This window comes from Oncorhynchus gorbuscha, linkage group LG16 (assembly GCF_021184085.1).
Source record: "Oncorhynchus gorbuscha isolate QuinsamMale2020 ecotype Even-year linkage group LG16, OgorEven_v1.0, whole genome shotgun sequence".
In the NCBI taxonomy this organism is placed as follows: Eukaryota; Metazoa; Chordata; class Actinopteri; order Salmoniformes; family Salmonidae; genus Oncorhynchus; species Oncorhynchus gorbuscha.
Window position 1 is genome coordinate 62,107,032 of NC_060188.1, and position 25,468 is coordinate 62,132,499.

The window sequence follows — 25,468 nt, forward strand, 5'->3', positions numbered from 1 at the left end:
TTTTTCTTCTAAATCAAATAAACTTTATTGGTTCATTAACAATTCGAACATTTGTTCTAACTTTTGTACATAATTTACAAAAATAAAAAGGACCAAACCTACCCTGTTTGGTTACAATCAATGTCTATGTATTCACATTTTACTTAAATTTGACAAATTCACTATTCATTTACAGTGTCAGTATATGTCAACATTTTTACAGTAAACTGAAAAGTGTATTAACGATAAGTCATCTGTTCCCAACTAACAATGTTGACAATGAGTGGAAGAGAAACTTTAATAGTGTATTTCCTTCAACAACAAAGTTAGAAAAATATAATATCTACATTCAATCAATAGGTAGCAATAGGTATGTCTGAATATATCAGTGCTATGAGATCAATATGTCAGATGAGGCAAAACATATAAAAAGATGCACAAACTGATTACAGTAAGATTAACAAACCCAAGTAACAGTATTCTCAGAAGATTAATCAGGAACCTCATTTTTCACTAATAGATCTTCAGATTCTTTGGTCCTTGATCAATAACTTGGAATGTGTTGATAATCATGTAGCGTGAAAACCAAATGTAGAGGTAACGAAACCACAGGAGCTGGGTACGGTGACAGAGCATGGCCCTCTGGTGAATAAAGAGTCTATTAGACTAGAGAAAGATCTATCAGCGGTAGAGAAAATTGTCAGACACCCCTCGCTGGACATCAGTCATTACAGACAGAGTGAGGCATGTTTAAAAATATTATTGGGATTTACATCCGCAAGTGTATAAGGTGATCCCTAAGTCCTCGCTCTTTCTCAATAAAAGTGAATTGACTGGTACTGGCACTGCGTTCATGTAATGTATTTCCCTATAAATATTGATGCATGGTAAAAACACGAATTTCTCCAGAAGTTCAAATCAATCTTTATGTCTCATGTCCAGCGAGGGGTGTCTGACAATTTTCTCTAACGCTGATATAGCATATTTCACTATAAATATTGATCTATGTACACAGTGCCAGTACCAGTCAATTCAGGTGTTGAGACCTAATTTCACTTTCATAGAGAAAGAGAGAGCGAGGACTTTCACTGTGTGTACACCGGATGTAAATCCCAATGCTGTTTTTATACATGCCTCACCCTAACTATACATCTACTAGGCTATTACATATATTGACAAATGTTTGTCCCATAATAATAGGGGAAGAGATTTAGTGGAACTGCCATAACATGTCTATTTCAAGCCTGATAGTATAGGCTGATGACAGGCTTACCTTAGCTTGAATGTAGCCCTTTGAGCCTATGACGCAGCAGAGATCTGATGGGAGGAGCCAGCTGATAGGCAGCTCCAGGAAGGAGAGGTACTTCCTGAGAACACCAATGGTCAACAGAGAGAGGAGACTGCAGTCTGTGGGAGAATGGACAATCCTAGCCTAGTTAGTGTACCTTTTGTGCAATTTACATCTCACCCAGAATGTCAATGAAAAACAGAGATCATTTACAGGGTTACATGACATAAATGTAGTATAATTAGTGTGTTGAAGTCTTGGAGACAAAGATATGGAAAGACAAGCCATATTTCAAGTGGAGGAAAATATGACCAGACAGGAAATGTAGCTACTAGCAAAGAGTTACTGTGGGTTTGTACAGTCATATTGCCCCATGTCTTTGGGAGACTTGGATATCTACAGTAAATGGTTCATTGGGCAAAATAGTATTTGGGTAAGCTGGTGAAAATGAGTGGGGATTATAGTATGCAACTGTGTGAACAGGCTTTAGAATCACACTGAGGTTTATCTCCCTCAACACTGAATGCAGAGTACCAATGTGATAGCACACTCATGTACAGTAAGGTCTTGGTGTGGCATGTTTACAGCTAATCAAATATTGCGATAGGAACCATCCCTCTCTCAACGATGCTCATCACTGGATAAAATGGTCCTGGCTGAAATCTAATCAACAGGTTGATCTCACATTCTACTGTAATAGAAAGGTGTTCTCTCTCGTCTGCTCTAGATCACGGGAAAGGAGGACAGGGTACAGAGTGTTAAATGGTCTTGTTTGTTTCCCCCTTTTGATCAAGACAGTGCCACTCTAAATGTCTCATAATGTCACTTAAAACATGCAATATTGTCTAGTGTGAGCCATGATGTGGCACAGTAATATCATTATCTAGTATAACAGTAACTTCATTTACAATATCAAGATTTTGCTCTTAATTGTAAACAGAGGGCTGATATAAATACTATGCGTGCCAGTCTCTCTTGACTAAGAGTTGAGGAAAGACTGACTGCATCCCTTCTTTTTAAAATAAACATTGTGTTGAAATCCCAAATCGTTTGCATCGTCAAATTACACACAGCTCTGACACACAGTTATCCCACCAGACATGCCACCAGGGTCTTTTCTCAGTCCCCAAATCCAGAACAAATCCAAGAAAGGGTACAGTATTATATAGAGCCCCAATTGCGTGGAACTTCCTTCCATCTCATATTGCTGAAATAAACAGCAAACCTGGTTAAAAAAACAGATAAAGAAACACCTTGCAGCACAACGCCTCTCCCCTATTTGACCTAGATAGTTTGTGTGTATGCATTGATGTAGGCTACATGTGCCATTTTTTAAATATTTTTATGTAGTTCTGTCTTTGAGCTGTTCTTGCCTATTGAAGTTCTGTATTATGTTTCATGTTTTGTGTGGACCCCAGGAAGAGTAACTGCTGCTTTTGCAACAGCTAATGGGGATCCTAATAAAATACCAATGGCGATATAGACAGCAGGGGTTTGAATATTATGTAAGAGGAAGGTTTACAGCAGAGTTCAGGGAGGGAGGCAGAGGGAGTTAACTAGGGAGAAAAACATGAGAGATGGAGAGTGAGAGAGATCTGCCAAGCTGCTACATTAAGAGGGTTTAAAAGTTTGACCCTGGCCTGGCCTGAGGGGTGCAACACTTTAGGAAGAGCTGTGACGATGTGGCTCCACTATCTTACAAAGGCCAAAGCCATGATGAGTTGGAGGAAATAAGTCTAACAGAGAGAGGGTGTTAATGGGAATAAATTCACATCCAGCTGGGAGAAAGGAACAAATGGTGAAGCACTGGCTGATAGTTTGTTGTGTTCCTAATGCCTCGAAGCTGACTGAGATGTGCAAGTGACACACACAAATTCCAACACTAGATGGCGGTCTTTGCCAAGACTCCAGTTCCAACTACACTGCTTTAGGATAACTTCTCTCTTCTTGTCCTGAGTTTATAAGTGTACCAGTTTGTACTCCATTTACCATCATGTCATGTAATTGATGCAAATGTTTTAAGGTGTATAATTTATAATAGGCTAAATACCTTACCATGCTGATAATGATTATCCAAATATAGGTATTTGAGATGTGCTTGGACAAATAAAAATGTAAAGGTTAAATACTCGCCATCTGGTATGTTGCCAATGGAAGCCAGGTAGCTGTTGGGTGAGACAAGCAAAAAAACAACATCAACACAGTAGTTATTGGAGGCTAAGCACACACAAACTTTGACTTGCAAGAAAACCCTACAGATAGGCTTACTTGCTTTTCCTATGAGACAAATAGTTACGTACAATTTGGAAGTGAACTAATTACACTGCCAAAGTTCAGGACAGTGAAAAAGTTTGTGGGTGTGAACCATACACAATCTTTTCAGGACAAAGTATGGTCCTTCCAGCCATATTAGAGCCAACGGTTCAGTTTCTCTGGCTACAGCTCAAATGGCTAAAAGGTGAATAGCTTAAGCCTTCACAAGGAGAAGCGGCAAGGCAGCAAAGTAGCCTGTCAAATGTTAGGAATAGGATCATTTGCAATAGGGAATAGTTGTCTCCTCAATTATTGATGATGGTGAGACAGTAATAGCAGCTGCAACAACCTGTTGATGTGTTCTAATGAATTGTGGTTCATGATAACTTATGAGTGGATTATGGTCTCTGGATCTTCCATGTCACATTCCACATTCGCTACAGTAACTCTCCCTCTCCTCTCACACTCACCACGGTCTGAACGCTAGAGGACATTTCACTTCTCCTCCTTCCTGTTCAGTACCATCTCTCACTGGAGACTTACACCAAGGTAACAAAACACTGATGGCTTTATACATCTCTTTTTATTTTTATAAAATGGTGCGCATCACTTGTGAGTTTAAGTCTAATGGGAATCATGGGATATGATCTGGACAACACAACACTCTCATCCTCCCCTACTAGAGATGAGGTCTGGGTGTTGGAGGAGAGCCAGGGAGGCTTAGCTCAGAGAGGAAGAGACCAAGCAGGCAGCACTAGTCAATGAACACACCTGTTCTGTTCACTCACTGTACTACACTGTAGTGTAGCTACATATCACAATAATTTCAGAAGGAACCCAGAACCAAATATCTTGTGCGCACAGGCCAGCTCCTCGATTTTAAACATTTATTCCAGTCTATCGTGAGAGACTGTGATATGACAAAACACAAAAACATTTATTTTATTTCGCAACTGTTGGACTGGTGTCCTATTCAGTTCTCCAGATCAGAGCGATCCTCCTCTCCTCCCTACTCTTCTCATCTAGTTCTCCACCCTCCTTTCTTCAGGACGTGATTTCCTGTGGGTTTCTGAGAGCAGGGCCATCTGCAGATCCATTGGTGGAGTGTGGGTTTGGACGACCTCTCAACTATGCAACAGAGGAATCATGCAAAACAGTGTGTGTGTGTTTTTGAATGCTTCTGTGTTTGTTTGTTTGTAGGGGAGTGGGGAGGTTGGGATCTTTAGTATGTGGTGTATGTATGTTTTATAATAATGAAGTATAGGAATGTCGCCTACAAGGCTGGTTTCTTGTCCAGGTTCTGGTCCTGGATCTGTGGACAATATGTGTTTCCTAGGGTACATCCCTTGGGACGACGTGCTTTCCACAAACGGATCAAAAACGGCTTATTAAAATACAAAATCTAAAAGGACACACACGTGTCAGCCTTAGAATGATGGACAGGGTTTAAAGTCTCGTTCATACCTGACAGCCTTGTAGATGGCAGTGTGATTGCTATGGCCACTCACTCCCCTTCCATCGAAGGTCAGCACCTGAAACAACAACAATGTTCATTTGAAGATAGTTATTTTATGTTTATGGCATAAAGTATCAAATATCAATGTGAAATGTTGGCTACATGCCAAAGAAAGAGATGCACGTTCACGGTTTGGTTAATGGAGGCGTGTCTTGAATGTCAGTGTCTCTGCCTGCCTCCCAAATGGCACTCTATTCCCTATATAGTGGTCAAAATGTGTGTGCTAGAATAGGGTGCCATCTGGGACTCACACTGATAGCAGAATGCAGCTTGGCAGGAGACAACTGATATTTAAGAGCCTTTTTCTGTCTGTATGCCTGTTCACCTGTGAACCAAGGGAAGATTGGGAAAGGGAAAAGGGGGAGCAAGCAGGTCAAAGGGAAAGAAAAACAACTTGACTAAAGACACAGCAGTTTTTGAGTGAGGCAGAGGATAAATGTACCATGATTGTGTCCCTGAAACCGAACATAAAAGGTGGACACCACACACCTTCTAACCCAGAGCAGGGTCATGTCTTGCCATTTACTGGCCTGAGGGAGACATTTTACATCTGCCAGAGTTGACTTGGAGGAGGCAAAAAATGATTACACGTACAAACACCAGTTTCTGGAAATATTAGTTGTTGCCAAACCGAACAGATAATAAAAATGGGTTCCAAGGATATCTGCTTCAACTCTTTTTTTGCTTGTTTTAGGCTTAAACTTACATGCTAAAAACTGTAACAGCAGTAAACCAATACGAATAGGTTATATTATGGGAAAGGTGGAATACTTTATATTTCTGTAGTCTCTTTTATGATTTAGTTCATCTTTGTGCATAATCCTTAACAGCTGGCAAGTGTCTTCACTGACATTTTCAACCTCTCCCTGACCCAGTCTGTAATACCTACATGTTTCAAGCAGACCACCATAGTCTGTGTGCCCAAGAAAGCCAAGGTAACCTGCCTAAATGACTACCGCCCCGTAGCACTCACAACTATAGCCATGAAATGCTTTGAAAGGCTGGTCATGGCTCACATCAACACCATCATCCCAGACACCCTGGATCCACTCCAACTCGCATACCTCACCAACAGATGCACAGATGACGCAATCTCTATTGCACTCCACACAGCCCTTTCCCACCTGGACAAAGGGAACACCTACCTAGAATGTTGTTCATTAACTACAGCTCAGTGTTCAATGCCATAGTGCCCTCCAAGCTCATCACTAAGATAAAGACCCTGGGTCTGAACACCTCCCTCTGCAACTAGAACCTTGGACTTCCTGAGGGGGCGCACCCCAGGTGGTAAGGGTAGGCAACAACACATCCGCCACGCTGACCCTCAACACAGGGGCCCCTCAGTGGTACATGCTTAGTCCCTTCCTGTACTCTCTGTTCATCCACGACTGCGTGGCCACACACAACTCCAACACCATCATTAAGTTTGTCAACGACACCGTGGTGGTAGGCCTGATCACCGACGACGATGAGACCTGACAGAGACCTGACAGTGTGGTGCCAGGTCAATAACCTCTGAGCAAGACAAAGGGCAGAGTAAGCCCCCATTCACATCGAAGGGGCTGTAGTGGAGCAGGTCAAGAGCTTCAAGTTCCTTGGTGTCCACATCACTAAGGACCCATCATACCAAGACAGTCGTGAAGAGGGCACGACAACACCTATTCCCCTTCCGGAAGCTGAAAAGATTTGGCTTGGCTCCTCAGATCCTCCAAAAGTTCTGCGACTGTCCGCATACGAGAACCCTTTTTGGTTCCAGGTAGAACCCATTTGGATTGCATGTAGAACTCCCTGTGGAAAGGGTTCTACCTGGAACCAAAAGGGTTGTACATGGAACCAAAATAAGTTATTCAAAGGTTTCTCCTATGGGGACAGGAACCCTTTCTGGTTTTAGATAGCATCTAGGCGGTGTCAGAGGAATGCCCCAAAAATTGTCAAAGACCCCAGCCACGCAAGTCATAGACTGTTCTCTCTGCTACTCCATGGCAAGAGGCACCGGAACTCCAAGTCTGGGACCAAAAGGATCCTTAACAGCTTCTACCCCCAAGCCATAAGAGTGCTGAACAGTTCCCAGACTATTTACATTGATCCCCTTATTTAATTCTTATTATATTGCACTGACTCTCTTGCACAGGCTCAATGTACACTTACTGGACTCAAACCATACACTCATGTAACGGATGTGAAACGGCTAACTTAGTTAGCGGTGTGCGCTAAATAGCGTTTCAATCGGTTACGTCACTTGCTCTGAGACCTTGAAGTAGTAGTTCCCCTTGCTCTGCAAGGGCCGCGGCTTTTGTGGAGCGATGGGTAACGATGCTTCGTGGGTGACTGTTGTTGATGTGTGCAGAAGGTCCCTGGTTCGCGCCCGGGTATGGGCGAGGGAACGGTTTAAAATTATACTGTTACATTGATGCTGTTGACCTGGATTACTGGTTGCTGCGGAAAAAGGAGGAAGGTCAAAAGGGGGGTGAGTGTAACGGATGTGAAACGGCTAGCTTAGTTAGCGGTGTGCGCTAAATAGCGTTTCAATCGGTTACGTCACTTGCTCTGAGACCTTGAAGTAGTAGTTCCCCTTGCTCTGCAAGGGCCGCGGCTTTTGTGGAGCGATGGGTAACGATGCTTCGTGGGTGACTGTTGTTGATGTGTGCAGAAGGTCCCTGGTTCGCGCCCGGGTATGGGCGAGGGAACGGTTTAAAATTATACTGTTACATTGATGCTGTTGACCTGGATTACTGGTTGCTGCGGAAAAAGGAGGAAGGTCAAAAGGGGGGTGAGTGTAACGGATGTGAAACGGCTAGCTTAGTTAGCGGTGTGCGCTAAATAGCGTTTCAATCGGTTACGTCACTTGCTCTGAGACCTTGAAGTAGTAGTTCCCCTTGCTCTGTAAGGGCCGCGGCTTTTGTGGAGCGATGGGTAACGATGCTTCGTGGGTGACTGTTGTTGATGTGTGCAGAAGGTCCCTGGTTCGCGCCCGGGTATGGGCGAGGGGACGGTTTAAAATTATACTGTTACACTCACACATACTACACTGACACTCCAACACACATGTACATATTACCTCGACTAACCTGTGCCCCTGCACATTGACACTGTACCGGTAACCCTTGTACAGTGCCTTCAGAAAGTATTCAGACCCCTTGGTGTTTTCTACAATTTGTTACGTTACAGACTTACTCTAAAAAGGATTAGAACATGTTTATTTCTAATCAATCCACACACAATACCCCATAACAACAAAGCAAAGGGCCTATATATATATATATATTGCTATGAGACTCGAAATTGAGCTCAGGTGCATCCTGTTTCCATTGATCATCACTGAGATGTTTCTACAACTTAATTGGAGTCCACCTGTTGTAAATTCAATTGATTTGACATGATTTGGAAAGGCATACACCTGTCTATATAAGGTCCCACAGTTGAAATGGAATGTCAGAGCAAAAACCAAGCCATGAGGTCGAAGGAATTGTCCGTAGAGCTCCGAGACAGGGAACAGACGAGACGGCACCATGCTGTGGGGATGTTTTTCAGCAGCATCTCTCTGGAGAGACCTGAAAATAGCTGTGCAGCAATGCTCCCCATCCAACCTGACAGAGCAAGAGAGGATCTGCAGAGAAGAATGGGAGAAACTCTCCAAATACAGGTGTGCCAAGCTTTAGGGCGTCATACCCAAGAAGACTCTAGGCTGTAATCGCTGCCAAAGGTGCTTCAACAAAGTACTGAGTAAAGGGTCTGAATACTTAGGTAAATGTGATATTTCAGTTTATTTTTCAAACATTTGCAAAAATGTTTAATAAAAACGTTTTGCTTTGTCATTATGGAGATATTGTGTGTAGATTGATTAGGGAAAAAACTATTTAAGTTAACAAAATGTGGAAAATGTCAAGGGATCTGAAGACTTAGCCTCTCTATTGTTATTTTATTACTATTTGTCCTTTAGTTCATTTAGCAAAATGTTCTTACTTACTTTTGAAAACTGCATTGTTGGTTAAGGGCTTGTAAGTAAGCATTTCACAGTAAGGTCTGTTGTATTCGGTGCATGTGACAAATACAATTTGAAGGGGAAGAAATATCCATCCAACTGTTTGGTAGTCTGATCAAAATAACCTACCCTGAACTGTTTGGTTTTGAGGGAAATTGCTAGCATCCTGCTGTGCACTCTCCTGCATAATTATTTATCTGAGAAAGCAGACAGACTGGGTTCAACTTTTGTCAGAATACTAATGGTTGCGGACGGACAAGAAAAAAAAGAGTTAAGATCTCAATTCCCAAATTCCTTTTGGTAAATTTCCTGGAAGGTTGATTGAAATCTGACAGTGACCTGAGCTCAAACCACCACAACCATATTCTGCTAAATACAAAGGAAGGAAGACATGATGACCCTCTTTCAGTTCATTATCATGCCGTCCCTTGGAGCCTGTGAGAGACATACACAGATACAAAAGACTATTGACAATGGCCAGAAGACTGTGGTCCGAAAACTGCCTATACAAATAATCTAGCATTTTCAGGGTGGCTTCGTTAGAAAAATCACTCACAGGAGAAAAAAAGTCATTAAATCAATCAGACACAGTACTGTATAGAATTGGCTACTTGATAAATGATAGTGAGATTCAGTGATGAGTTGGTCATCATACCAGGTTGATGGAGTGGGCTCTGATGTGCTTCAGGATTAGAGAGGAGGCCATTGAGATGCTCCATTCTACGTTGGGATCGTCTGGCAGTTCTCTGAAAGATGAAGAGGGGCATACGTTAGAGTTTATTTAGCCTTTATTTTACTAGGCAAGTCAGTTAAGAACAAATTCTTATTTACAATGGCGGCCTAGGAACAGTGAATTAACTGCCTTGTTCAGGGGCAGAGTGACAGATTTGTACCTTTTCAGCTCAGGGATTCAATCTAGCAACCTTCCGGTTACTGGCCTAATGCTCTAACCTCAAACCTGACGCCCCAAGGAGTTACAGTGGGGCTCTGGTTGAAAGTAATAAACAGTATAGGGAATAGGGTGCCATTTGGGACATTGATAAAACTGACTATGCAGGTATGTCACCCTTCTCTAACTGGCTAGACTACTGTAGCACACCAACCAACCAAAACAGTAGCCTGACTTCAACTCAACAAAATGGATATGTAGCCTACTTCTTACAATGCACAAGATTCACGCACGGAGAACACTGGACCCAACCATTGAAAAGGTTCTCTTTCTTTTAGAATGTATGCCAGCCAGGGTATACTGTAGCTGGCCGTTAGGGGTCAGTGGGGCCTTTAGTATCCTGTTCAACTGAATCTATAGCCTAGGGAGAACAAAGACCATGTACAACACACACCCTTGGGTTCAGAGAGTATTCAACATCTTTCAAATAGTTTATCTGTGATTGATTGAGTTTTCCTGGCACAATGAAACCAATGGAATAGCCCCAAAAAGTGCAAACCCCACACCTCCCTGAGCTACTCTAGTCTGTCCATCAGACAACCTCATCACACCAACTATTTATGGGGGGGTGTCACTCATGCTGATCTCTCTCCCCCTCTCTCCCTCTCTCCCTCTCTCCCTCTCTCCCTCTCTCCCCTCTCTCCTCTCCCTCTCTCTCTCTCCCTCTCTCCCTCTCTCCCTCTCTCCCTCTCTCCCTCCCTCCCTCCAGAGACATCAAACATTCAAGAGGGAGAGAGAGCGAGGCAGTGGAGCATGTTGAGAGTGATTCAGACACACTCGGGTCGGGGCAGTTCAGATGAAAACAAAGTCCTGAGGGCTTCATTAGGAAGGCTGGCTAAAGCAGTAGTGCTCTCGCTCTCACACAGAGATGAACCATTTCTCTGCTAGTTACATGTTGATCTGACCAACAATAAGAATAGGAGGTTTGACTGTTGCAAAATGGATGCATAGGGCTAATAGAACGCATGACATTTGACGTACTTGGTTAAAAAAACAACACCACAGCTCAACGTCAGGGAAGCAGTTGAATGAGAGAGAAACAGGGAGAAAGAAAAGGGTAGACACTGGACAGAGAGCAATGACCTGATGTCTTGTACATTTTGAGATTGGGTGGGTGGCGGAGGTGATGGAGTAGAGGGTGAATAGAGGTCGTCCCACCTCCCCCTTGGTTCATAACAATGGGGCAGGACAGTTGTGCCTGTGGAGGGACGTGATGGATCAGGACACAAATCAAACGCCTGCCAGGGCTATGGGGGTCAGGCCTGAAGGGTGCTGTATCACGGGGGGAGGGGGTATTAGGGTTGAAGTAGCCTGCCCTCCTACTGCATTAGTAGGATTCCTAATTATGTTCATATGCGCCATATTCTCTTTTGTTTTGGATGACAAATGTTGTTGGACTTTGGTTCAAAGCATTGGTCATTAGCTAAGTATGCATGAAAGGCACAATGTAGAAAAAGTAAAGCGTGATACAAAATGAGACATTTTCTCTGGTAGCAAAGGCGTGAGACGTTAAACAAGAATATTCGGCTTCACAACTTCATCTCCGTTAACAAGACATAAAGACATAAACAACACCAAAACACATCAATTTTAAACCTCACATACCCTTCACAGTAAACAGCTATTGTTTATTTGTTGTCAAATTTAGCTTTGAAGTGCAACTGTAACTTACTGTTCTTCCACAAGCCTGGTTGAAAAAAAATAAGATTCAGTTTTTACCCTGGCAACCGTAGCTAAACAAAAGAGGACAAGGAGAGGAAAAAAATAGAAGAAATATGTACAAAAGACAGATGATCTACCTGACCTTTCCTCAAAGCGGGATGCAGGCAGCAGAGTGAGCTTCACTATGGCAACAGTGCCAAACGCCCTAGAGTAACCTCCCCGTTCCTAGCCCCCCTCCTGCAGCTTTGCATGTGGATGTCTAATTGCTTGCAGGCATCTGGATGCAGTGGTTGAACTTTGGCCCAGTCGACAAGAGGGGCAGTGCTATGCTGTAGGACAGACTGACTGACTGACAGACAGCACTTTCCTTGTTTAGTCTGGTCACATGGGCCAGCCAGAGGCCGAGGATACTGCCAGACAAGCTTAGGCTCCTGTCCCACTGTCAGGTTTATAGGATATGCTGGGAAAACGCTGAGACACACCGCTGGTTGGTTAACTCCTTCACGGCACATTTACATTAAACACAAAATGTCTTATATAAAAGAAAACACTGCAATATTTAATTTACTTAGGAACTGTGGGAAGTCTAGCATATTCTAAATGGACTATTACACAATAGGCCCATGTGTTTTGTTACATTTGATCTTTTTACAGAGGGGTTGATAGGCTGTGATTTTACTTTCAATATGTCTACAATGTTTATTTGTACTCTTATAGGCCTACATGTATTTAAGCTTAAAATAGCTCTAGCAAATACAGTGTTCAGTCAGATAAGGGCTGCTATGCAAAAAAATGCTCAATATACACACACATTATTTAGTATATGCACCATCATATCACGTTATCTCCCCCGTCCAAAATAGAGTGTGCCCTTAAGACGATGGAGTGTTTCAACCATCAGACTATTTTGGACTAATATTCTCCCCCATACGTGGTGACTGTGATTGTATTAACAGTTGGCCAGGACAGGGCAGTGTGTTGAGTGGCTGACATGGGAACACAGTGAGAGGTTGGCACCACTCAACACAAGATTCTCTGTCAGTCCTCAGTGCGTGTATATGTATGTATGTGCGCGTGTGTGTGTGTGTGTGTGTGTGTGTGTGTGTGTGTGTGTGTGTGTGTGTGTGTGTGTGTGTGTGTGTGTGTGTGTGTGCATTTCTCTTAGTCCTCAGCTCTGCCCTGCTAGCAGCCAGTAAATCAGCCAGAGCTATTTTTTCCACCAGATCGATGTATAATTAAACACAGTGGGGGGAGGATGATGCTCCGACTCTACTCTGACATTACTCCTGCACTCTCTTAACTCTGACTGGATACCAAATCAACAACTTGGCTAGGACACTTGAAAGTTCATATGCAACTGAACTATAAAGGTCAGGTTTATCTTTCTTAGGAAATACAGTATCTACTTGGTGGAGGGACACCTCAGGGGCAAATGACACTGTGATGAGGCAGGCCACTGAGGTTAGTCACCTCTGCAGAAGTTAGAAGACGGACTTTGGCTGTGTCTCAAATGGCTCTCTATTCCCTATAAAGTAAACTACTTTTGACCGAGGCCGATAGGTATCTTGTCAAAAGTAGTGCACTTTATTGGGAATAGGGTACAATTTGGGATGCATGTATAGAGTCACTGCTGTAGTCAGTCAGAGGGAAGACTACAGTACAGTGTGCTCCAGGCCAATGAATAATGGGTTGTGTGGGAGTGGATGAACTTTTGCATGGGACTGACAAGCTCTCTCTCTCTCTCTCTTACACGTAGTGCAGAGAGCAGGCAGAGTGAATGGAGGTCGTGCCAGTGCAAGTGGAGAGGCAGCGCAGTAGATCGGGCTCAGATCAGGGCTGATCAACAAAAGCCATGCCCCATGATGCACTGGGGCCCAGCCCAGAGACTGTCAACACAGCTGTCCTATTCATTAAGGTCTGACGAGGATGAGGGCCAGCCAGTCAGTCAGTCAGCCAGACATCATCTGATCATATCACAGTACCACTGAACGACTGACTAGAAGAAAGGGAGAACACTTGCTGACTGCGGAGGAGGGAGGAGAAAGCGAAAGAGTGTACAGGGGAAAATTAGAAGATTTTTTGGAGATAATGTATTCATTAATTTTTCCTAAACTTTGTAGATATGTTATCAATGTCAACACGTCAAACAAACATGACACTTTTGATTGATAAAGATGAACAATTCTGATTCAAAAGCATGGGCTATTTTTCACCTTGGCAAAAGGCTTCCCATTTCATGGCTGCCTGCAAAAGGAGAATTGACCTTTATGGCACGTAATATCCAGTGTTAACCAGTGTTAGCACTGAGGCAATAAAACAACAGCAAGAACACTAAAAGGAGGAGCTACTCCTTTGAATAAAGCCTACAACAGAGTAAAACGGTACAATAATCGGACTAAACAAGTAAGATGTAGAGTACAAAGACAATGATGAAACCCTAGTTTATGGAGAATGTGTGAACTCAGTGTTAAACTACTGAAAGAGCTGCTTCCTGTGCTTGGCCCTCCTATGTTGAACATAATAAACGTCTCTCCATCCACCGGATGTGTACCAAACTCACTAAAAGTGGCAGTAATTAAGCCTCTCTTGAAAAAGCCAAACCTTGACACAGAAAATATTTTTAAAAACTAAAAATCGGCCTATATCGAAACTTCCATTCCTCTCAAAATTGTTAGAAAAGGGTGTTGCACAGCAACTCACTGCCTTCCTGAAGACAAACAATGTATACGGAATACTTCAGTCTGGTTTTAGATCCCATCATAGCACTGCGACTGCACTTGTGAAGGTGGTAAATTACCTTTTAATGGCATCAGACCGAGGCTCTGCATCTGTCCTCGTGCTCCTAGACCTTAGTGCTACTTTTGATACCATCGATCACCACATTCTTTTGGAGAGATTGGAAACCCAAATTGGTCTACACGGACAAGTTCTGGCCTGGTTTAGATCTTATCTGTCGGAAAGATATCAGCTCGTCTCTGTGAATGGCTTGTCCTCTGACAAATCAACTGTAAATTTCAGTGTTCCTCAAGGTTCCGTTTTAGGACCACTATTGTTTTCACTATATATTTTACCTCTTGGGGATGTCATTCGAAAACATAATGTTAACTTTCACTGCTATGCGGATGACACACAACTGTACATTTCAATGAAACATGGTGAAGCCCCAAAATTGCCCTCGCTAGAAGCATGTGTTTCAGACATAAGGAAGTGGATGGCTGCAAACTTTCTACTTTTAAACTCGGACAAAACAGAGATGCTTGTTCTAGGTCCCAAGAAACAGAGATCTTCTGTTGAATCTGACAATTAATCTTAATGGTTGTAGAGTCGTCTCAAATAAAACTGTGAAGGACCTCGGCATTACTCTGGACCCTGATCTCTCTTTTGACGAACATATCAAGACTGTTTCAAGGACAGCTTTTTCCCATCTACCATCTGATTGTAAAAATCAGAAAGTTTGTCCAAAAATGCTGCAGAAAAATGTATCCATGCTTTTGTTACTTCTAGGTTAGACTACTGCAATGCTCTACTTTCCGGCTACCCGGATAAAGCACTAAATAAACTTCAGTTAGTGCTAAATACGGCTGCTAGAATCCTGACTAGAACCAAAATATGTGATCATATTACTCCAGTGCTAGCCTCCCTACACTGGCTTCCTGTCAAGGCAAGGGCTGATTTCAAGGTTTTACTGCTAACCTACAAAGCATTACATGGGCTTGCTCCTACCTAGCTCTCTGATTTGGTCCTGCCGTACCATACATACCTACACGTACGCTACGGTCACAAGACGCAGGCCTCATAATTGTCCCTAGAATTTCTAAGCAAACAGCTGGAGGCAGGGCTTTCTCCTATAGAGCTCCATTTTATGGAATGGTTTGCCTACCCATGTGAGAGACGCAAACTCGGTCCCAACCTTTAAGTCTTTACTGAAGACTCATCTCTTCAGTTGGTCATATGATTGAGTGTCTGGCCCAGGAGTGTAAAGGTGAACGGAAAGGCTCTGGAGCAACGAACCGCCCTTGCTGTCTATGCCTGGCCGGTTCCTCTCTTTCCACTGGGATTCTCTGCCTCTAACCCTATTACAGGGGCTGAGTCACTGGCTTACTGGTGCTCTTTCATGCCGTCCCTAGGAGGGGTGCGTCACTTGAGTGGGTTGAGTCACTGATGTGATCCTCCTGTCTGGGTTGGCGCCCCTCCTTGGGTTGTGCCGTGGCGGAGATCTTTGTGGGCTATACTCGGCATTGTGTCAGGATGGTAAGTTGGTGGTTGAAGATATCCCTCTAGTGGTGTGGGGGCTGTGCTTTGGCAAAGTGGGTGGGGTTATATCCTTCCTGTTTGGCCCTGTCCGGGGGAATCATCGGATGGGGCCACAGTGTCTCCTGACCCCTTCTGTCTCAGCCTCCAGTATTTATGCTGCAGTAGTTTGTGTCAGGGCTAGGGTCAGTTTGTTATATCTGGAGTACTTCTCCTGCCTTATCTGGTGTCCTGTGTGAATTTAAGTATGCTCTCTCTAATTCTCTCTTTCTCTCTCTCGGAGGACTTGAGCCCTAGGACCATGCCTCAGGACTACCTGGCGTGATGACTCCTTGCTATCCCCAGTCCACCTGTCTGTGCTGCTGCTCCAGTTTCAACTGTTCTGCCTGCGGCTATGGAAACCTGACCTGTTCAACCGATGTGCTACCTGTCCCAGACCTATTATTTGACCATGAACATCTTGGCCATGTTCTGTTATAATCTCCACCCGGCACAGCCAAAAGAGGACTGGCCACCCATCATAGCCTGGTTCCCCTCTAGGTTTCTTCCTAGGTTTGGGCCTTTCTATGAAATTCTTCGTAGCCAACGTGCTTCAACACCTGCATTGCTTGCTGTTTGGGAGTTTAGGCTGGGTTTCTGTACAGCACTTTGAGATATCAGCTGATATACGAAGGACTATATAAATACATTTGATTTGACGGGGGTTGGAGGTGTAGCACTGGGCCTAAAACATTAGTGATGGCATCACTGGGTGGACGGCAGTTACTAATCCAACAGTCAACTCATACTGAATCTAAGGTGCACAAATGCACACACGCACGTAGTAAGAGGGTTGTAGGGTTATTTTAGGGCAGGGCACTGCTGTGTGTAGACTCCCTCAGTGACTCCAACTCTCTGTGTTAGTCAGCTAACAGACCAGCTCCTCGGGAATGACGTCTCACTTTATTAGTTCACGTCAACATGACAACTGAGATGACCCAGAGGAAGTAAATGTACATCTGCACACACTTGTCTCAAGATACTGATAATGTACTGTATGTAGCCAAGCTGCAGCCAAACATTTACAGACAGAAAAAAAACAAAAAACATCAGTGACCTGGATTGGGAGGCTGAAATGTGAAGGGCTCAGAGCCGTTCCAAAATCCACTCCATGGTCCTTAGCAGTTGGCTTCAGCAGACAAGGGAGGGGGGAGAGAGAGAAAAAAAATAGTGTGTGATAGAGAGAGGAGGAAGAGGGCAAGAGAAAAATGTGTGAGAGAGAGCAAGAGAAGGTGGGGGTAGGGATCTTACAGAGTAGTTTAGGGGGTGAGTCTTTTAGGCAAACACCAAAAACACAGGAAGGAGAGTGGGCTGTCAGCCACTAGTACAAGGTGAGGGTCATAGCATAAGGGGTGTAGCTCACACCAACACACATGCACTTACATCCTGATTCAGATCAAAGTTGATCCATCTATCTGTGTGCACAATATTTTTGTATTTACCCTCTATTTAACTAGGCAAGTCAGTTAGGAACAAATGATTACTTACAATGACTGCCTACTCGTCAAGATGATAAAATGGAAAGGGAGGTAGTGAGGTTATGAAATGCCAACAATGTACTGCGGGGCAGACAATCTGGGCATGCTGCCATCTTAATACTGCCAGTTCCAGGCCACTCCTGTCCTGGTGAACTGCGGTGCATAATCTCAAGCGGCAGACAGACCTGTTCTGAGAACCTCCACAATTTCCTGGTACAGCCACTGGGATTTGTCCACAGAAAGGTCTCCTACTATTTATTTCCACCCTCCACTTTTTTTTCCTGTAATGTGAGCACTTTTGAACACAACCCCTACCCGCTGGGCTGAGAAGTCAGTGATTATAGGCAATGGTCTGTTCCAGAGGATTGTAAACCTTGCAGGCATCAACAATACTCGTAAAAACATGAAATGGCAAAACGCAGAAGATTTTACAGAGCAGTACAGTACATATCTGAAAAAGACAGTTCATGAGGGATAGGGGTCATGAGGGATAGGGGTCAAATTTAATTTAAACACAAATCCTCCTAGTTTAAAATGATCTAGCAATCAGAATTCAAATCCATCTCACAGCTTTACGCAACATTATCTACAATGGGATTTTTCCCTTTCCAAGTTTCCAGGAAGTATTTCCATCACACAGTGAATAATCTATGCAGACTCTAGCCAATGAAGCTAAGACCTGGCCAGGCCCTTTTGTTTGTGTCTGAAAGGGGGTGTCCAGTGGTGCTGAGCCCAGGGGTGGTCTGGACTCTGGACCAATACCAGCCATGGGTTGCGTCCCAAATGGCACCCTATTCCCTATACTGTGCACTACTTTGAGGTTTGACCAGAGCTGTATGGGCTTTGGTCAAAAGGAGTGCACTAAATAGGGAATATGGTGCCATTAGGGATACAGCCATGGACTCCTTTACTAGGATGATGGAGGCCTTTTTTTCTCCTTTTAAGTAAAAATACACAGCCTTCTTATCCATCCCGCTGAACCACAGCCATGATGCCATTGATGTTCTCATTCTCTCTGAACCACCAGAGGATTTGTCCAATGAACGCCTCATCTACCAATTACTGGACAAAATGACCACTATTAGGTAAAAATACATTATCTGCTTAGGCCTATTTATTGTTAATTACCAGTGAACACTATTTATCGGAGGTAAAAAAATATATATATCACCTTTGGATGCATGTCTGGATATGCACAGCTAGTCAGTCTACTAGCTAAAAAAGTATTCTGGTTAAAGGTCTACAGACAATAGCAATTGTCTATTCTAGTAACAGAAAGGGGATTCCTTCTGATATACAATGGGAGGCATACATTGATTAGCACAGAGTAATTAGTACTTCAAAGTTATAAAGCTAATTCATGAGAGTTAATATGAGCTTTAATATACAGTGCATTCGGAAAGTATTCAGACCCATTGACTTTTTCGACATTGATGAGGATAACGTAACAATCTACACACATTACTCCATAATGTCAAACAAAACAGGTTTTTAATACTTTCTTTGCACATTTATAACAGGTTCATCATGTTTCCATTGATCGTCCTTGAGATGTTTCTAAAACTTGGAGTCCACCGGTGGTAAATTCAATTGATTGGACATGATTTGGAAAAGCACACATCTGTCTATATACTGTAAGGTCCCACAGTTAACAATGTATGTCAGAAGAAAAAACAAGTTATGAGGTCGAAGGAATTGTCCGGAGAGCTCAGAGATAGGATTGTGTCGATGCACAGATCTGGGGAAGAGTACCAAAAAATGTCTGCAGCGTCGAAGTTCCCCAAGAACACAGTGGCCTCCATCATTCTTAAATGGAAGAAGTTTGGAACCACCAATACTCTTCCTAGAGCTGGCCGCCTAGCCAAACTGAGCAATCAGGGGAGAAGGGCCGTGGTCAGGGAGGTGACCAATAACCCGATGGTCACTCTGACAGGGCTCCAAAGTTCCTCTGTGGAGATGGGAGAACCTTCCAGAAGGACAACCATCGCTGCAGCACTCTTCCAATCAGACCTTTATGGTAGAGTGGCCAGACTGGGACTGGGAGACTATCAGGATTGAGGGAAAGATGAACAGAACAAAGTACAGAGAGATCCTTGATGAAAACCTGCTCCAGAGCACTCAGGACCTCAGAGTGGGGTGAAGGTTCACCATCCAACAGGACAATGACCCTAACCACACAGCCAAGGTACACCATCCAACAGGACAACAACCCTAACCACACAGCCAAAACAATGCAGGAGTGGCTTTGGGACAAATCTCTGAATGTCCTTGAGTGGCCCAGCCAGAGCCTGGACTTGAACCCGATCAAACATCTCTGGAGAGACCTGGAAATAGCTGTGCAGTGACGCTCCCCATCCAACCTGACAGAGCTTGAGAGGATCTGCAGAGAAGAATGGGAGAAACTCCCCAAATACAGGTGTGCCAAGCTTGTAGCGTCATACCCAAGAAGACTTTAGGCTGTAATCACTGCTAAAGGTGCTTCAACAATGTATTGAGGAATGGGTCTGAATGCTTATGTAAATGTAATATTTAAGTTTTTTATAAATTTGCAAAAATGTCTAAAAAGCTGTTTTTCTTTGTCATTATGGGCTATCGTGTGTCGGTTGATGAGGGGGGCTGTAACGTAACACAATGTGGAAAAAAGTCAAGGGGTCTGAAAATTTTCCGAATGCACTAATATATATATATATATATATGACATAATTGATAAGAATATAGCAGTGACTACATCTCAAATCCTCATGACATTTCCATATCAAGAAGCACAAACTTTTAAAGAGCACTAAACAGTAAAATTGGTTTATCACTTAGACCTAAGTCACTCACAACATAAGTCTTTAATATTCACCAATTAGTCACATAACTAATTGCTGAAAAGAAATGGTGGCCAAAATCTCATATCACATTGCAGACCTGGTAAGATTTCAGAGGGCAGAGAGAGAGGATGTCCAACAGGGGCCGACCTCTCAATGCCTCTGGGGCCTAATCGTTTATGGCCCCTAATGACAGAGTAGGCCAATACGTCAGGCCAGGCTGACTAGGCTCTGTCATGGTAAGAAAGGAGGAGTTTGATTTGTGGCTGGTTTACTGTTTGTTCTGACAGACACTGGGGGGGGGGGGGGGGGGCTTAATAAATTGACTGTTCTGACAAGGTTGCTTATAGATGGGTTGGTTGTTTAGCAACAAAATTGGTGTGTGCGCAACAAATGGGGCAAAAAACACAGGGTTGGCTTAGATTGTTGACAAGATAAACTATATTTAAACTCCAATGTTTATTGAAAACAAATACATTTGCACAATGAGTACTTGTCTCTCAAATACGTCATTACAGTTGTTGGTTAGTTGGCTAGCGACTTCTTGCCATATTAGCATAGACGTGACATCAATCAAAACACCTCAAAACATTAGGGGTGTAACAGTTCACCAACCCCACAGTTGGGTACGTATTGTGGTTTTGGGGTCACGGTTGGTTTCGGTACATCGGGAAAATTAAATGGCAAACGTTAATGTAGTCATTTTTGTTTATTTAAGAAAATACAAAGTGTTAGTATTCCTGATGGTATTCCATGATCATATAATGCCTGAAGAGAGCACAAATCAGGAATAACCTCTTGTATTTTCTTAAAATGAAAATGCATGATTACTCAACAACACTAAAATAAAGTGCAATATGCATGTGAAATCAATATAGAAACATGGCTCAGACATTGCTATGCTTTTCTACAAAGAGAAAAAGATGCGCAATTGTGTGACTCTCATAAAGGGGGCGTGTCTGTAGCACATTACTTCTCATCTCCCACTCAGGAATAAGTTGATGGGCTGCCACTAAGTACCTCTCTGTAAGCCCTGAAGGTCCATCCATCTGTAGTAGCCTAAACCCAACACAGGGTGCATTGACAACTTCAGATTTAGTTCGCATATATAGAGCGGGTACTACCCGTTTGCTGAAATGGGTGCCGAGAGGGCAAAGTTCGTAATGTGGATCGAGCACTTTTTTTGCGTTTTTTGCTTCGGTGGTAGGACTACTGCGTTGATTCCGCTGTAAATGTGTCAACACGTTTGAGGTGTTGGCAGCTGCATAGACTATTCTCGTTGAGCAGTGGCTACATAGTACTGTTAACTGTTAACAGTACACTGTTGTAATCTACTGGGAAGCCAAAATGTTCCCAAACTGGAGATTTAAACGATTGAGAATCCTTTCGTTTTTCGACCCCACCACTTGCCATCATACAGAAGTAGTTCCTATCTGCGCCTCACAAAAGGACAGTCTGAAATGTGCCAATTAAGACTCATTCATTTTCATTATAACGTGCGCATAGGCAATAGTTGGACCGAACCGAGGTCCCCATAAATTGTACCAATACACCTCTACAAGGCATGGTATGAAAAACAAGATAAAACTAGCCAGCTATGATTCCCCACATGGCAGCTTCTTGTCATTGTTGCTTACCTTTATTTAACTAGGTAAGTCAGCTAAGAACAAATTCTTATTTTCAATAACGGCCTAGGAACAGTGAGTTAACTGCCTTGTTCAAGGGCAGAATGACAGATTTTAACCTTGTCAGTTCGAGGATTCGATCCTGCAACCTTTCAGTTACTAGTCCAACGCTCTAACCACTAGGCTACCTGCCGCCCCAAATCACAACACACAGCCTTTTACCTCATTGAAGCGTGTACATTGTTTTAGTGGCGTTGTCAGCTAACCGGTCTAACTACACTGAACAAAAATATAAAACACAACATGCAACAATTTCAAAGATTTTACTGAGTTTTACTGAGTTACAGTTCATATAACAAGCATTTCGCTACACTCGCATTAACATCTGCTAACCATGTGTATGTGACAAATAAAATTTGATTTGATAAAAAAAATATATATATATATCTATATATATATATATATAGAAGGAAATCAGTTCATTTAAATAAATAAATTAGGCCCTAATCTATGGATTTCACGACAGGGAATATAGATATGTATCCGTTGGTCACAGGTACCTTTAAAAAAAAGGTAGGGGCGTAGATCACAAAATCAGTCAGTATCTGGTGTGACCACCATTTGCCTCATCTCCTTCGCATAGACTTGATCAGGCTGTTGATTGTGGCTTATAGAATGTTGTCCCACTTCTCTTCAGTGGCTCTGCGAAGTTGCTGGATATTGGCGTAAACTGGGACACTGTTGATCCAGATCATCCCAAACATGATTAATGGGTGATACGTCTGGTGAGTAAATTTTCAGCTTCCTGGAATTGTGTACAGATCCTTACAACATGAGGCTGTGTATTATCATGCTGAAACATGAGGTGACGGTGGCCGATGAATGGCACGACAATGGGCCTCAGGATCTCGTCACAGTATCTCTGTGCATTCAAATTGCCATCGATAAAATGCAATTGTGTTCTTTGTCCTTAGCTTTTGCCTTCCCATACCCTAACCCCACCGCAACCATGGGGCACTCTGTTCACAACGCTGAAGTCAGCAAACCCGCTCGCCCACATGCCGCCATCTGCCCGGTATAGTTGAAACTGGGATTCATCCGTAAAGAGCACACACTTCCAGCGTGCCAGTGGCCATCGAAGGTGAGCAATTTCTCACTGAAGTTGGTTACGTCTCAGAAATACAGTCAAGTCAAGACCCTGTTGAGGATGACAAGCACACATATGAGTTTCCCTGAGACGGTTTTTGACAGTTTGTGCATAAATTCTTCAGTTCTGCAAACCCAGTTTTATCAACTGTCTGCGTGGCTGGTCTCAGATGATCCCGCAGGTGAAGAAGCTGGATTTGGAGATCTTGAGCTGTTGTGGTTTCACGTGGTCTGCGATTGTGAGGCCGGCTGGACGTACTGACAAACATTGTAAAATGACGTTGGAGGCAGCTTAAGGTAGAAAAATTAACATTAAATTCTCTGGAAAAAGCTCTGGTGGACATATCTAAGTCGCTCTGGATAAGAGCGTCTGCTAAATGACTTAAATGTAAATGTAAATATCTGCAGTCAGCATGCCAATTGCACACTCCCTCAACTTGAGACATCTGTGGCATTGTGTTGTGTGACAAAACTGCACATTTTAGAGTGCCATTTTATTGTCCCCAGGTAAACCTGTGTAATGATCATGCTGTTTAATCAGCCTCTTTATATGCCACACTTGTTTGGTGGATGGATTATCTTGGCAAATGAGAAATGATCAGTAACAGAGACGCAAACTAATTTGTGCACAATGTTAGAAATATGCTTTTTGCGTGTATGGAAAATGTATAGTGTCTTTTATTTCCTGCTCATGAAACCAACACCTTACATGTTGCATTTATATTTCTGTTAAGTATACGATTTTATGCTAAGCAGGCATTTCTTATTTAAAACAACAGATTCCTTTCTAAACCAACATCCCAAACACAACATGGGTAATATATATCCATGCCATCAATAGTTAAAGAAAATACATTTTAAGGGCCTCATTGCTACTGGAACAACCTAGCAGCACCTAACAGGTGTAGTAAGCCTGCTGCAGAATGATAATTGTGCTGAAGATTGCTTACTTGCTGGCAGAAACTACTTACTTGCAGTCGTGTATAGTGACTTGGGAGGCTGGTATTCCCAAAACGGCACAGCTGTCTAGAAGCTCTTCTCGACGCTGAAACCCTTGATTGTAGTAATTGCCTAAGTGATTATTTGGCGAAAAGTAATATGTTGTCATGTAAAGGAATTGCCACATGGCTATAAAAAAAGTAATTAACACTTCGTTTTATAACTATTACAATACTTGGCTCTAGTAAGCCGTTTCTCTTTTCTTGTGTCAAGCATGAATTAAATAGGGCTGAACAAACCATTGTTTTTGAACAAATGATCAGAATAGAAAATGGGAGACCTAGCTATACAGACAAATTGGTGCTGCAGCGTATTGCTATTTTCCTAGACGACTAAACTCAACTTCACAATGTCGTGTGTAATTGCGGGCTATTCTTTTTGTGCTGAAATAACTAATAATAATAACTTAAGTGACGTCGGAGTTCTATTCCACCCACAACAGTCTCAGCTCCTCCATCGTAAATAGTTGAGTTTAATCGGCTACTATTTTCCATGGAAAATGATGTAAAGCTAGCCCTGGTTGTAGGACGGAATACATAGGATACGCAAAAAATGTTATTCATTGTAAACCCACCTTGAGATAAACACAATAAATGAACAGATGCATTTAGTTCCACGAGTCTCAAAATTGCTGGTGCAAAGAACATGCATTCGTCATCCGGATGAGCGGTTAAAAAGAGTGCTCGAACATCGCTTGTTTGAGACGATTTGATTTGTTTGTCTCTACATAACATAAATCGCAACCAATGTTTACGTGACTTTGCTGAATTCTGCCGATAGTAAATGTATTGTATCCAAAAGAAGTAGGAAACAATTGCTGCAAAAAGTATAAGTAAAATATGCATTCTTTTTATTTTTACCGATGTTATAAACATTCCGTATTTTCACAAAGTTTCCTTTATCAAAGGTTCCGCTACAAAAGTAACATATTCTGCAGTATTTCCTGTTTCTGGAACGTAACATTTTAATACCCTGACAATTTATCATATCTATCTACAAAAAACTCACAGAAAATTGCCGTAAAAAAACGAATATCCATTTGATATTAAATTCAGAAATGTTCTAATGATAATGTTAAATAGACATATGAAAGTTGCCCCTTTTCTGTTGGATGCATCCGTTTGTTGACAACTCCGTTAAAGGTGCAAGTAAGGTAACGTGAAACAACCAACCGATAATTTATCTCATTAAAATCATGTTTTTTGTTTTTATCTAAACTGTGGACACATTATTACTTGTATTTTGGGGGTTCAACAAGCAGTTTTTGTCTCAGGAGGGAGCCACTATGGAACTTTGGTTCGCCTGTGGGGATGGTTTGAACGTTACACAACATTATCCTTTTTGGTATAATAAAAATAAAAACTTTTTAAAAAATCACCTAGTTTGGAAAACGATGATTTGAATGCTAATCACTATTTTAAAATATCTTTAACACTCACAAAAAAATATGCTTCAAGAAAGTCCTGTATTTTCTTAAATGTAAGAATT

At 42.6% G+C, this 25,468-nt stretch overlaps 1 protein-coding gene across 1 annotated transcript; it reads right to left on the reverse strand.

Moving 5' to 3' along the window:
• On the reverse strand, positions 1–24,880 carry pigl (phosphatidylinositol glycan anchor biosynthesis, class L). Its single transcript, XM_046306676.1, has 7 exons — positions 24,555–24,880; positions 23,953–24,052; positions 9,674–9,764; positions 4,985–5,052; positions 3,401–3,432; positions 1,253–1,386; positions 1–621 (listed from the first exon to the last, which is right to left on the reverse strand). Exons 1-7 carry the CDS (start codon positions 24,853–24,855, stop codon positions 493–495), a joined length of 855 nt encoding a protein of 284 aa, XP_046162632.1. The 5' UTR covers positions 24,856–24,880; the 3' UTR covers positions 1–492.
• Between the last annotated feature and the right edge of the window lie 588 nt (positions 24,881–25,468).